Raw genomic sequence first — 13,884 nt, forward strand, 5'->3', positions numbered from 1 at the left:
TTTCCTTACACTGAGTGGGCTGCCCTGGAATTCCACTCATCTGCCCCTATTTTACCCACCCGCTAAGTGCCAGATTCCGTGCAGGGTGCTGGGTATAATGTCAGGCAGACAAGACAGTCACTGCTTTCTCAGAGTTTAGAATCATCTAACCAACAGCCTCAGAAGCTGGGAGGTCTTTCATACCATCAAAATAAATCCTTTCATTCTTTTAAACAACCAGCTTCTTTGGAGAGGCATCTGCATGCCCAGCCCCGTACAGGGACTTAGAGATAGAAAAATGAACAAACGTGATCTTGGCCACGTGCAGGATGCAAGGAAGCGAGCACAGAGATGCATGGAGAATCCCTGCGTTCCCCACACTGTATCACAGAGACTCAGGCAGGGGAATTACGGGAGACTAAAGGACAGGTGCCAGTCCAGGTTGGGGGGATCAGCGTGGCAGAGGGGATGCCTGAGCTGCTCTCCAAGAAGGAATAGGAATTAGACAGGGAAAAGAGGAGGGATAGGGAATTCCAGGCCCAGAGGATGAAGGTGGGAGCAAAAGTAACAGCAGTGTGGGGGATGGTAATCCTGTGGAGCTGGCAAGTAGCCAGGAGTGGTAAGAGACTCGGGAGGGGTCCAGAGGCTTGGGGGGGGGCCTCGCTGGCTCCTGTGAAGTATGTAGACTTAGGCCACGGGACACCACTAAAGAGGTGGATGCAAAGGAGTGACATAGCTGGATCTGTGTGTGGCCTTGCTCTCTGGCTGCTGCATGAGGCATGAATTGGGGGGGTAATTCATAATCCAGGTGAGAAGGTGCAGGCCAGGGTCTCAGCGTGGGCTCTGGGAGCAGGAGGGCTTGGGTTCTAATTCTGCCTGAGCCACTTACTGCTTGTGAAACCTTGGGCAAGTCACTTAAAGTCCCCGAACCTCAGTTTCCTCCTCTCCCAAATGAGGGTAATACCACCCTCGGAGAGTTCTTGCAAGAGAAACCTTGGTCTCCCTGTGGAGTCACTGCCAAGTGCTTAGCACGGGGCCTGACTCCTCGGCTCACACTCTGTCGATGGTGGTTGCCCCTGTTGTTATCAGCAGGCACAGAGAGCAGGGGACAGGTTTGAGAGAATTAGGAGACAGAGTTAGCAGGTTTTGGCCATCAGCTGGACATGGCCTTCTAGTCCTGAACTGCTCATCCTGACCTCATGCCTGGGGTGGTGGTAGAGTGAGGGAGGGGGAGGCAACCAGCTAGCTGCCTCTGGGGCCCAGCCCCCACCTCTGGGCTACCCTTCCCAGGACCACACTGTCGGCGTGTGTGTGCATGCGTGTGAGTGTGCCCACGTGTGTGTTCAGGGAAGGGAGCTCCAGAGAAAACTAATCCCGTTGCTCAGTCCTGTGGCTGCGGGAGCTCAGCTGTGGGCTGACTTCCTTCTGATGAAGTAGATGCCTGTGGGCTGGAAGGACCAGTTACCCTTTGGGCAAGGAGTCAGGAGGTCTGGGTATTTAAGTCCTGGGTCAGCCACAAATTATTCATGACCCTGAAGACTACTGTCTATCGCCAGGACTCAATTCCACCCCTCTAAAATGGGGTTGCATAGACAGTGCCAGTCCTTCCAGCTCTGAGTTCTGACATACTTCAGCAGTCAAAGCAATCCATGCCTTCTTGTCCTGGATGGAGGGAGACCCTGGGAGGGGGCTGGGGCCCACATATCTCCCACTTTGGATAACATTCTGTCGCCCTTTGCATGACCCCACCCACTCCCAGTAGCCCTTCCCTATTGGGTCCAGGCCACCCCTCCGCTGGGGAGTGCTCTGTGGGCAGCGTGAACCCACCATGGACCCCCTAACACCTCTCCCTTGTCTCTTTCATCTCCAGTCTCCCGTCGGCGGAGCAGGAATAAACTTTCCTGGCTAAGTTAGATGGATGGTCCCCATTAGCCTGGCGGGCTGCCCCCTCCTGCCTCCCTGCCAACTCCCCTTGTCAAGGAAGGTGCCTCTGTGTGTGAGGGAGGCTGGGGGGCACGAGCATTTGGGTGGGGGTTGGGGGTGCCCTGCCCCTCGAGCAGGAATGGTGCCCCCAGGGAAGAAACCAGCTGGAGAGGCTTCCAACTCCAACAAGAAGTGCAAGCGTTACTTTAACGAGCACTGGAAAGAGGAGTTTCCCTGGCTGGACTTTGACTACGAGCGGAAGCTGATGTTTTGCCTCGAGTGCCGCCAGGCCCTGGTGCGGAACAAGCACGGCAAAGCTGAGAACGCCTTCACCGTGGGCACCGACAACTTCCAGCGCCATGCCCTGCTGCGCCATGTGACCTCGGGGGCCCACCGCCAGGCTCTGGCCGTCAACCGGGGCCAGCCCACTTTTGAGGGCCAGGCTGAGGGAGGAGGGGCCTACCCAGGCCTGGCAAGCACCCCCACCTCCAGGGGCGTCAAGGTGGAGGTGGACCCGGCCAAAGTGGCTGTGCTGACCACGGTGTACTGCATGGCCAAGGAGGACGTGCCTGACGACCGCTGCTCTGCCCTGCTCGAGCTGCAGAGGTTCAACCTGTGCCAGGCACTGCTGGGCACGGAGCATGGCGATTACTACAGCCCCAGGAGGGTGAGGGACATGCAGGTGGGTGGCAGCCAGAGGTATGGGGGAGGGCATGAGGAGGGAGGACATCGAGCTGTCTGGGCACAGCGCCAGCATGCCAGGCCCCCGGGCAGCAGCCAGAGCACTTCATTCATACCTTCACGCATCACAACTTTACCCAGGGCGTAGTACTATATGCCAGGCCCTGGGCCAGCTGCTGGGGGCATGACAGCGCAGAGGCCAAGCCAGGCCCTGTCCTCGGGGGACCGGGTCACTCCCCTCACTACCTAGGCCAGACGTTGCAAATTGGTGGCCTGCGGGCTTGATTGCCTACAAATGTGTTTTGTTAGTTTTCACAGTGTTTTTGAAAAACTTAAATTAGTTTCTAAGTTAAAAATACTGAGCGATTACGTGTAAAAATGTGGATTTGTGACTTCCACTGAGGAGCCAGGTGTGGATGCTCTCGGGCATGAAGTGGTGGAGGTGGAGAGCAGGGCGGGGGCTTCTCCTTTCCCCTTGCTTTATCCCTGGCCCACTCAAGCTCAGGATCCTCCATGTGGCCCCCGGGGGGCGTGCAGGTTGCAGGTCTGTCCTGGGTACTAGCTGGGTGAGTCCCGGGGGCTAGTGTGGGTGGGGGAGGTGGAGCTCATCCTACGGAGACGACAGACAGACAGAGCGCCCCGCTGGGGCCCTGTATAACTGGTTGGGAGCTGAGAGTGAACGTGTCTCAGTTAATCCCTGAGCAGCGGAGCGGAGGGAGACCCCCAGGAATAAGGCAGGCTGGGGCGATGCTCTAGAAACACACACACACACACAAAATGCTAGAGAATCTTTATGGTTCATAAAGCACTTTTACATTTATAAGCACAATTTTTATAATTCACAACAACTTTTTGAGGAGATTGGGTGCAGGTATTAGCCTGATTTTAGGGCTGAGGAAACAGGCTCAGAGATGTGAAATTACTTGCCCAAGGTCACACAGCCAGTAAGTAGCAAAGCTAGGATTAGTCCCTAAATCTGTCTGACTCTAAGGCCTGTGCTCTTTCTATCACCCCCTCCTGCCTGCTGCCCCTTCTCAGGACAAGCCTAACTCTGTTCTAACTCTGTCCCCCTTCCCTTTCTCTCTCTGGCTGTCCCAGGTGGCCATTGCCAGTGTCTTGCACACAGAGGCCTGCCAGCGCCTGAAGGCATCCTCCTATGTGGGGCTGGTGTTGGACGAGACCAGGGACTGGCCTGAGTCCCACAGTCTGGCCTTGTTTGCCACTTCGGTGTCCCCCTGCGATGGCCAGCCTGCCACCACCTTCCTGGGCAGTGTGGAGCTACAGGAGGGCGAGGCCACCGCTGGCCAACTCCTAGACATCCTGCAGGCTTTTGGCGTGTCTGCACCCAAGTTGGCCTGGCTCAGCTCCAGCCTCCCCAGTGACCTCCTGGGGAGTGTGGGCCGGCAGCTCCGGGCTGCCTGCCCACTGCTCACTGAGCTACACTGCCTCCCTGGCCGGACAGATCCCAAGCCCCCTGCCTACCTCGGTGAATATGAAAGTGTCCTGGATGCCCTATTCCGCCTCCACGGTGGCCCCAGTTCCCACATGGTCCCTGAGCTCCGGGCGGCACTGGACCTTGCAGCAGTTGACTTGGCAGGACCACGGCCAGTGCCCTGGGCCTCCCTGCTGCCTGTCGTGGAAGCCGTGGCTGAGGCTTGGCCTTGCCTGGTGCGCGCCCTGGAGGCCTCTGCTCCCGCCTCGCCTACAGCTAGGGCATTGGCCCTGGCCCTGCGCCAGTTCACCTTCGTGGCCTTTACCCACCTGCTGCTGGACGCTCTGCCCTCCCTGCAGAAGCTCGCCCTTGTCCTGCAGCCAGAGGAGCCGGACTTGGCCTTGCTGCAGCCCCTGGTGATGGCGGCTGCAGCCGCGCTCCAAGCGCAGCGCAGCTCGGGTGGGGCGCGCCTCCAAGGCTTCCTGCAGGAACTGGCGCCCTCTGGCCCCGACTTGGGCGGTGGGCGCTGCACCTACCGAGGCGTGGAGCTTATCGGCTACTCCGAGGCTGCGGTCCGGGACTTGGAGCGGCTGCGCGGGGCCTTCCTGGACTCCATGCGGAGGGGGCTGCGGGACTCGTACCCCGGGCCCTCGCTGGACGTCGTGGCCGCCTTCGCGGCGATCTTCGACCCGCGCCGCTACCCGCAGGCGCAGGCGGAGCTGGGCGCGCACGGCGAGGGGGCGCTGCGGGTGCTACTGAGCGCCTTCGCCCCGGCCGTGGTGCGCCAGCGGGCGCTGGGCGACTTCGCGCTCTTCAAGAGCGTGGTGGGCAGCCTCGGGCGGCTCGGCCCGCGGGCGCTGTGCGCCAGGCTGGCGTGCGCGCACTCCGAGCTGCATGAGCTCTTCCCCGACTTCGCCGCCCTCGCCGCCCTAGCCCTGGCGCTGCCCGTGGGCGCCGGCCTCCTGGACAAGGTCGGCCGCAGCCGGGAGCTGCGGGGGTGGGGGCAGGGCGAGGCCGGGGAAGGCCGGGGCGACCCCGCGGTCAAGATCGCCATGGATGGGCCCCCGCTGCACGAATTTGACTTTGCGCTGGCCGCCGAGTTCTTAGAGAGTGGGTGGGGGGAGGGGCTCCTGGGGTCGCAGCTCACAAGAGGGCGGCCTCCTCCTCTCGGTCCAGCCAGCCTGGGGCCCTGGGCACTCTCAGGGCCAAGCTGAACCTGACTGAGCTGCGCTCAAAAAGACCCGCTAACTGTGGCCTCCGGCCCACCATCCCGGTGCTTCTTCCGCTCCACGCTGAGTACCAGCCCAGCCCCGCAGGCTGTGGAGGAGGGGCTGGGGCGATGGGAGCCTGCGCGAGTGGGCAGAGATGCTAGGGTCTGGGACACCCTAAATATCACTCCTGTCCTTTACAGACTTTGGTGAGGAGCAGCTCACCCTTTCCCTCTGGACTTTGCCCAAGTTTTTGCCCTAGAAAATTTGGGGGGTCTTGGTTGGAGGGAGGAAGACTGGGTTGAGGGGTTGAGGGAAAGGAGAGTGGGTCCTTGACTCTTTCTCAGCCACTCTCCTGGCAGCATCTCTTCTCCAGATGTGACTGGAGAGAAGAGCACTGTCCTTGTTTTTGACACACAGCATAGCACCCTCTCTGTTTACAAGCTAGCAGTTCAAGGGGGGTAGTGGTTTTCTCCCTCTCCTCCCCACCAATAGGCTGCCTGAGGCTTTTCTGTATATAACCATGTATATAGACACATAAATCTACAAATGTGAAATAAATCTATCTATCTTCATAGTGTTAACACGCAAATCTAAAAGGACTTCTTTTAGTTTTGCAATGACAGGGTCCAAAAAAGTCCCAAATGGACTGGATTTATTTCTAATTTTTTTCTTCCTTGAAGTCTGGTTGTTCCCCAGGTGCCTAGCCCTCCCCTGCCCTCACTTCAGACTTTTAAGACCAAAGACTGGAAAACCAAAATGCTGAGCCATGACTGTGAGCACCGGCCTCGGGCCTGACCCCGAGATGCCCGAGGGCTTTCTGCCCTCCTGGGGGAAGCAGTTGGGACCTCTCCAGAGCTGGGCAACATATCCCTTCAGATTCCAGTGGGTTTCCCGTCCCTTCTGTCAGCCCTTGCTGTGAATGGTGTGGGAGTCTGGAGTAGGGGTCGTTAGTGAGAGGGGAGGGGGCAGCAGGCCTTTCCCCAGAGCTCCTGGGTTTGGGTTTAATTTGCAATAAAGTGGAAACCCAGTGCATCATGCAGTCTCCATGGTGGTGTGTGTGTGTCAGGGGCCTACCCTGACTCCTCCGGCTCCTCCCTTGGCTGGACACCCCTCGGGGGTTCGTTTGGGCCATTCTGCCTCTGTAGGGGCCGAGGGTCACCCTTCTGGGCTGAGAACCCTGCGCTGTGGACTTCCTGCTTCTGCCTCCCCAGTTGTGGAGAGGAGAGGCACTGAAACGGGCTGTGATTGCCCCAGCTGGGCCAGTGCTCCTTTGTGAAGCTGGCGACAGGAGTTTCTTCCCTGGCTCCACGGCCAAGAAGCCCATCAGCCTCTTGTTCTGCTGCAGAGGTAGGAGAGAGCCCTGTGGCTCCCCATGTCAGACCCTGCCCTTCTTCCTCCCGCAGCTGGCCCAGCCTCCAGCGCCCCCAGCCCCCTGCTGGCCTCCTTGCCCTTGCCCGCCAGGCCTCTGCAGCCCACGCTGGACTTCAAGCACTTGCTCGCCTTCCACTTCAATGGCGCCACCCCGCTCAGTCTCTTCCCCAACTTCAGCACGGTATGGGCTGGGCTGGCTGGTGGGTGGGGGCATGCAGCCAAGCTTGGGGATGGGCAGGGAAGGTGGGCTCAGAGGGGCCGGCTCTTAGGCACTGGGTCTAACCAGAAGCTCATTCTCCAACATCCACTAGTGACTTGATGTTCCCAAAATAGAGGTCCCTGGGCCCAGCTCTCTGGGCTAAGGAAGGACGATGTTGTCACCTCCACCCCGGATGACAACTACAGGGCCTGTAGGCTCTAAACTATGGGTTCCACTTGAGTTTTCGCATAGGGACTTCTATGGATGGTCCGTGTATGTCTGTGTGCAACTAAGGGGTGCCTTTCTGTTTTAGTTTGTGTCTCTGTAGGTCTTTGTGTGTTATTTGTGGATGTGAATTTGTGTGTTGGTGTCCAGTGTGTATGTGTTTGTAAACAACTCTTCATGTCTGGGTATGTAATAAATGTGTGTGTGCCTCTGCATTTGAGAGGTTTTTTTGTCTTTGTCTCGATTATGTACGTGTTTGGCATGTGCCTGACCTCTAGGTGTGTGTCTTGTGTGGGTTGGGTGATAGTGAGCTGTCTGTGCTTGTGTGCCATTTGAGTGCCGATGTGTGAGAGTGCATCTTTCTCCCCGTCTCTGTGATGGGTAACTGCCTGTAAGCGTATGTCCTCTGTGTCTGTAGACTAGCCTCTGTCATCTATGTGTGTATGTGTGTGACCAACAAGCAGTGAGCATGAATTTTACTTCACTACATGAACTAGAAGGAATAACCCGCCTTTTTAAATTTTGAAAAATCAAATGTAATCGTTGATAACCCCCACCCCATCCTGACGAGATGGTGGGAAATTCTGCTTCACTCGCCCTTAGGCGCCCTTCCGTCCACCCTCCGCGTTGCACAGAGGTCCGCAGGAGCCTGAGACATTTGAGGAGGGTTGTCAGGTCTTTGGTTCCCACTGTCACTTGCTGACATGCCCACTGTTCAGTCAAGCTCCCATGGCCCCTCAAGAGTGAGGGGAGTCACCGTTGTCCCCATCGCTGGGGACCTGGGGGCCATCCTCTGATGTCCTTTCCCCTGCCTGTCCTACCAGCCCTGCGTGCTGTGAGGGTTAAGACCGCCTTCTGTTCTCAGGGAGGTTTCTGAAACCATGCTTTTCTCTCAAAGCCTCTGTTCTCTTCCCTCAGGAAGGTGTGGAAAGTTCCTCTTGACAAGCAAGCCCAGACAACTTCTGCTTTGGGCCCAACAACCCAGGCCCCTGAGAAAGGGGACATAAAGGCTTGGTTTGATAGAAGAAAAAAATTGTTTAAAATAAGGAAAAGAAAAAACCACACAAATTAATATTCCAAAGAAATGATCCTACTACTCAGGGAACCCTCTGGCCTCCACCTGCTGTCGCCTGCTCCCTCCTGCAGCACCCCCGCCCCCTCCCCCCACCATGGTCTTACTCTCCCTGTCAGGCCCTGTGACAGTGGCAGAGCTCATAAGATCAGCGCAAGGCTGGATTATGGGAGAGGAAATTCCAACAGAGGGACTCTTTGTCCCTCCTCTGCCTCTCCCTGCCCCCAACTCTCTGTCCCAAGAGTTGTGATTCTTGTGAATGAGAAAAAAAAAACAAACAGAGACTGGAGGAGCAGCAGGAGATGCCCAGGTGACCACCAGGACGTGGTTCTATTTCTCAGGATCACGGAGGTCACCCTGGCCACCCACCTCCAAGCAGAAGCCCAGGCTGACAGATAAAATCAGGCAGGGGAGAGGCTGTTTCCTTCTCTGTGTCTGACATCCACAAGGATGGGAAAGTTCTTCCTACGGACGGACCACTGCCCTCCTCGACAATCTGCAGTAGTTTCTGGCATTTTGTACTGCCGCCCCTTCCAAGCTGACCCCAGTCATTGTGCCCTCCCACTCCCTTCACAGATGGACCCGGTCCAGAAAGCTGTCATCAGCCACACGTTTGGGGTCCCCTCCCCTCTGAAGAAGAAGCTCTTCATTTCCTGTAACATCTGTCACCTGAGGTTCAACTCAGCGGTGAGAGGGAGCAGTGGGAATGGGCTGGGGAGGGGGCTGGGCAGGAAGAGAGCTGGAGACTGGGCTTCCGGGAGGAATGGGTGCAGAGGGACTGTGGTGGGGATTTCCAGTCCCTGGTTGCAAGAAGAGGCGCTCCTGGTCCTTTACCCAGCCCCTCCTCCCCTCTCTCCAGATTCCTCTGCCCCTTCCCTCTCTAGTCCCCCTGGGACTCCATTTCCCTCCCCTATGCCTCTCTCGTGTGTTCTGGATCCTTCTGCAAGAGAGAAGACTGCCCTTTGCCACTCTGTATGCCAGGGGCCACCCCATCAGCTCCTGGTTTGGACCTGAGTTTGTTAAAGCACCCGAGAGTTCACAGAATATGTTCATGCCCATCATCTTAATTGGTTCTGATGATACATCTGTGAGGTGGATAGAGGCACTATTATCATCCCCACTTGTCAGAGGAGGAAACTGAGCCTCAGAGAGGTTAAGTGACTTGCCTGAGGCCACACAGGTGGTAAGTAGCAGAGCTGGGATTTGAACCCAGGCCTGGCTCCTGCCCCTAGATAGCGGAGGAGCCTCATTCTGGCCTCCCAGGGAAGGCCGACCTTCTGTCCAGGCAACTCTAGGGATTGGGGAGATGCTCTCTCAGACCTCCTCTGATGAAAGGGCCCGGGGGGGCCATGGGGGCCTGTCTGTCCGATGTTTGGGAGCAACAAGCAGGGACCCCTGGTTGAAGGAGGGAGGACACTGACAGGCCACACTTGAGAGTCCCCTCCAGGCTTTCAGGTTCCATGAGTCATGCAAGAGATGCACAAGGAGGCTTCCCTCTGAGGGAGGGATGTGTCCTCATGCCAGGCCCCTGGCACAGTGCCTGGCAAACAGCAAGTGCTCGGGAACTCTGTTGAAAAAAATGAGCAAGGGGATGAATGTTCTGGGGTACACATACCCCAAAGTGTGAGACTACTCTGTGTCCTCCATGTGTGCATTTATAAGCTTAGCAACTAACATTCCTTGAGCACCTACTGTGTGCACTAGGCCCTTATCATTCAGGCTCTCACTTATTCTCACAATCCTGTGAGCTTCCCACCACCCTCCAGCATTATCATCGCAAAGTCTACCAGCGAGGAAACTGAGGCTCAGAGAGGTGAGGTGACTTGCCCACAGATGCACAGCTAATAAGTGGCTGAGTCAGGATTTGAAGCCAGAGGCTGCTTGCCTGGGATGTGTTCTGTAAACCTTAGGGCCACACACATACTGTGATGATGATAGCAATGACAAGGATTCCTCCCTTGTGTGGCCCCCGCCCTGACTCCCCCTGACCTGCCCCCTGCCCAGCGCCAGCTCATGGATGGGATGTGTGGACTCAGCAAATGAATGGTGACCCCGTGCCCTCCCCTCCACAGAACCAGGCTGAAGCACATTATAAAGGCCACAAACACGCCAGAAAACTCAAGGCTGTTGAAGCCGCCAAGAGCAAGCAGAGGCCGCAAACCCTGTCCCAGGAGGGGACGCTGGTGTCCCCAACCCCGACTCCAGGCAGCGACGCCCCAGGAGAGCCACAGAGCAAAGGTCAGTCCTGAACTCTTCTCCCCCTCCCCACTCCAAATCTGGTTTCTGATGAGGGGTTGAGCGATTTCTGCTCATTACTGGTTCTGCTTGGGTGGAGTTCTCCTACATACAGAAAAAGGCGCCCAATGTTCAGCACGATGAATTTTCCGTCTGAACGTACGGGGATCAAGAAACTTGCCACAAGAGACCCGCAGCCTACCTCGGGCCCCCCCTGGTCACTACCTTGTTGTGTTAGCTCCCCAGGGGTGCTGTGATGAATGACCTCCAACTGGGTGGCTGAAAACAACAGAAAGTTATTTTCTCACAGTTCTGGGAATTAGAAGTTTGAGATCAAGGTGTCAACAGGGTCGGTCCCTCGGTGGGGACTCAGAGGGCCAGTCTGCCCAGCCCTACTCTGACTTCGGGTGGTGGCTGGCCATGCTGGCTGTTCCTTAGCTTGTAGATGCATTGCTCCAGGCTCTGCTTCCATCCTCCTATCTCATTCTCCCGTGTGGGTCTCTGTGTCTTCACGTGGTCCTCTTTGAAGGACACCAGTCACTGGAACAGGGCCTACCCCAGCCCAGTATGACTTCATCTTAAATAATTACATCTGCAAAGGTCCTATTTCCAAATAAGATCACAGTCTGAGGTTCCAGATGGACGTGAATTTTGGGGTGACACTATTCAACCACCTACACCCCTCCCCCAGGGTATCTACGGTCTTGACTTTTCTCAGAATAGATCAGTTTCATCTGGTTTTGGTGAACCATGTAATATGTAGGTTTTTGTGTCTGGCTTTTGTTCATCTTTCATGAACATTCATCAGCATTCACGCTAAGATTCTTCCGTGTTGTTGCGTCTAGCTGTGGTCTGCCCTTTTTCGTTGCCTTGCAGTGTTCCATTGCATGACCATACAACAATTTTTTAAAAATCTATTCTCCTGTTGATGAATATTTGAATAGTTTGCAGTTTTATGCTATTGTGAATAGTGCTCTATGAACATTCTAGTACAGTTTCTGGTGATTTCCACTTATTTAACAGTTAGCTAATAACTGTAGAATAGCAGGGCTATGAGGGCTTTCTGAGACCACTCTGTCCAACTTTATGGTTTCAGTTGGGGAGACTGAGGCCCAAAGAGGCCCAAGTCTGCTCAGTAAGTTGGTGGGAGAGTGGGGTAACGAATTCAGTGCTGGTCGTCCCTACACTAGGGACCTTTCCACATTGCCAGGCCACCCTCAATATGTCAGTGCTTAAAATCATGGTCTCAAGAATCATCTCGGGGCCGGCCCTGTGGCCGAGTAGTTAAGTTTGCGAGCTCCGCCTTCGGCAGCCCAGGCTTTCGCTGGTTCGGATCCTGGGCACGGACATGGTGCCACTCATCAGGCCACAATGAGGCAGCGTCCCATGTGCCACAACTAGAAGGACCCACAACTAAAAAAAATATACAGCTATGTACAGGGAGGATTGGGGGAGAAAAAGCAGGGAAAAAAAAAGAAAAGAAGATTGGCGACAGTTGTTAGCCCAGGTGCCAATCTTAAAAAAAAAATTTTTTAATTAAAAAAAAAGAATCATCTCAGGCCTCATCATTGCAGACCTGAAGCCTTCTATCTCCCCCACAGTTCCTGCAGCCCCTTCTCCTGGCCCCCAACTCCAGCCACCACTGACTCCAGACCCTGCGCCCAGGGAGCCAGCCCACTCAGACCTCTTGGATGCTGCCTCCTCTTCCTCTTCTTCCTCCTGCCCACCCTGCTCCCCAGAGCCTGGGAGAGAGGCACCAGGGCCTGAGCCACCTGCGGCTGCTGTGGACAGCGGTGCGAGGGGGGAAGGCAGGAACGAGAGGGGGCGCCTCTACTGCCCCACGTGTAAGGTGACAGTGAACTCCGCCTCCCAGTTGCAGGCTCACAACACAGGTGCGTGTGCCCCACCGGCTGGAGTCCGGGGCAGGGGGACAGGAAGGCTGCCCTCCCCAGGTCTGGGCAGGCTGGGTTTCTGGGCACTTTGCTCAATGGCTTGGTGACAGAGGCGTTATACTCAGCTGTTATTGGGCATTTTGAGTCCTCCTGCTAACACCTGAGGAGGGAGAATTGGGAAGAGAAGTCTGAGGCCGCAAGAACTGAAGATCACTCCCGGGAAGACGGTAGCCACCTCCTCCATCTGTCCTTAGGTCAGACCCAGAAGGAAGAGGACTGTTGAGAGCAAAAGGGAAGCCACCCAGTTACCCTGCAAGAAGGCCTTCCTTGGGGGAGGTTGGCATGGAATGAGAGAAGCTTGGAGGACCTTTCAGATATAAGACAGAGAAATCTCCGGGGGCTGGAGGGGAGTCTATGTGCTGACCAGCCTTGAGGCTAAAGGGGCAACCAAACTGACGGAGTCTGGAGGGATCTCCATGGCCCTTGCAGCCCCTCTTAGGTGCTGACAGGCTGTCTTCTTTCCTTCCTCCAGGAGCCAAGCACCGGTGGATGGTGGAAGGTCAGCGAGGGGCTCCCCGAAGAGGCCGGGGCCGCCCAGTGCCCCGAGGAGGAGCCGGACACAAGGCCAAGAGAGTGACAGGGGGCCGGGGAGGCCAGCAGGGGTCCAGTCCCCCTTTTCACTGTGCACTCTGTCAGCTTCAGGTCAATTCAGAGACCCAACTCAAGCAGGTGGGGGAAGCGCGGATGGAGCGGGGTGGAGCAGGGTGAGGGGGTGGGACCAGTGCCAAGTAGGGAGGGAACCTGAGGACAGAAGGTGGATAGAGCAGAGTCGGGGGTGGAGAGGAGCGAGGGTAGTGGGACAGTGGGCCCCTGGAGGGCAAAGGCCAGTTCTTGCCTCCCCTTCCCAGGGCCACTCCAGGGTGACACCCAGTAAATGTGCCTTCGATGTGTGAACTGTAGCTAGAGGAAGGGTGAGCTAGCCCAGGATGATAGGGTAGTTTGAGGGTCCTCAGGCTTCCTCACCTTGTTCCCAGTCTGTCTTTCTGTCCATTAGCACCTGAGCAGCAAGAGGCACAAAGATCGCCTGGCCGGGAAGCCCCCCAAGCCCTCCAGCCAGCACAGCAAGCTACAGAAGCACGCAGCGCTGGCTGTGAGTATCCTCAAGGTATCTGTCTCCAGGCAACAGAGCTGGGACCCGGGTCAAGAGCAGAGAGGGTGGGCTGGAAGGGAGGGCCAGCTGGGGGGCTGAGGGGTGGGGCAGGAAGGAAGCCACCCCGCTGAGGCTGCCTGGGCAGGGAAAGAGCTGGGGTTAAGTCTTTGGCTGTCTTGGCATCTGCCCAGAGGAATTTCCGGGGAGGTGGGCTGGGGTACTAATCTCAGGGGCCAGAGCAAGGGTGGGCGTGTGTCTCCTGGAGACCATCTCTACCCCACCCCAGAGCCCCTCCCTTCGCCCATCCTTAGAGTCTCCTCCTCTGGGCAGGAAGACAGGTGGCGGAGCAAGCCCTCTGGAATGAATGTTTGGGGGTGGGAAAGGAGGATTTAGGTTTGGAACCCTAAAAGGCACGTTTTTCCTGCAGCAAAAAGCCCAAGGATGGAGCCCAGGGAGGGGGCAGGATTTTCCTGAGGTCAGAGACTGTGTCCACTCCTCTCTCTCTTCTTTGCAG

At 56.6% G+C, this 13,884-nt stretch overlaps 1 protein-coding gene across 17 annotated transcripts in view; it reads left to right on the top strand.

The window, feature by feature from the left end:
* The window catches only part of ZNF385C (zinc finger protein 385C), a 51,575-nt gene that overhangs the window by 36,246 nt on the left and 1,445 nt on the right, over positions 1-13,884 (top strand). For 8 of the 17 annotated variants that reach the window (XM_005597389.4, XM_023652519.2, XM_070227263.1 and 5 more), the window contains 6 exons: positions 6,630-6,778; positions 8,670-8,780; positions 10,166-10,331; positions 11,930-12,220; positions 12,753-12,949; positions 13,275-13,385. In XM_005597389.4, the coding sequence (XP_005597446.1) occupies positions 6,630-6,778; positions 8,670-8,780; positions 10,166-10,331; positions 11,930-12,220; positions 12,753-12,949; positions 13,275-13,385 (1,025 nt within the window). Of the gene's footprint in view, positions 1-1,849; positions 2,585-3,681; positions 6,262-6,629; positions 6,779-8,669; positions 8,781-10,165; positions 10,332-11,929; positions 12,221-12,752; positions 12,950-13,274; positions 13,386-13,884 lie in introns of those variants that run through there. The other 9 variants (XM_023652520.2, XM_070227267.1, XM_070227266.1 and 6 more) reach the window with 2 other exon arrangements.

The sequence above is a fragment of the Equus caballus genome, chromosome 11, assembly GCF_041296265.1.
Source record: "Equus caballus isolate H_3958 breed thoroughbred chromosome 11, TB-T2T, whole genome shotgun sequence".
In the NCBI taxonomy this organism is placed as follows: Eukaryota; Metazoa; Chordata; class Mammalia; order Perissodactyla; family Equidae; genus Equus; species Equus caballus.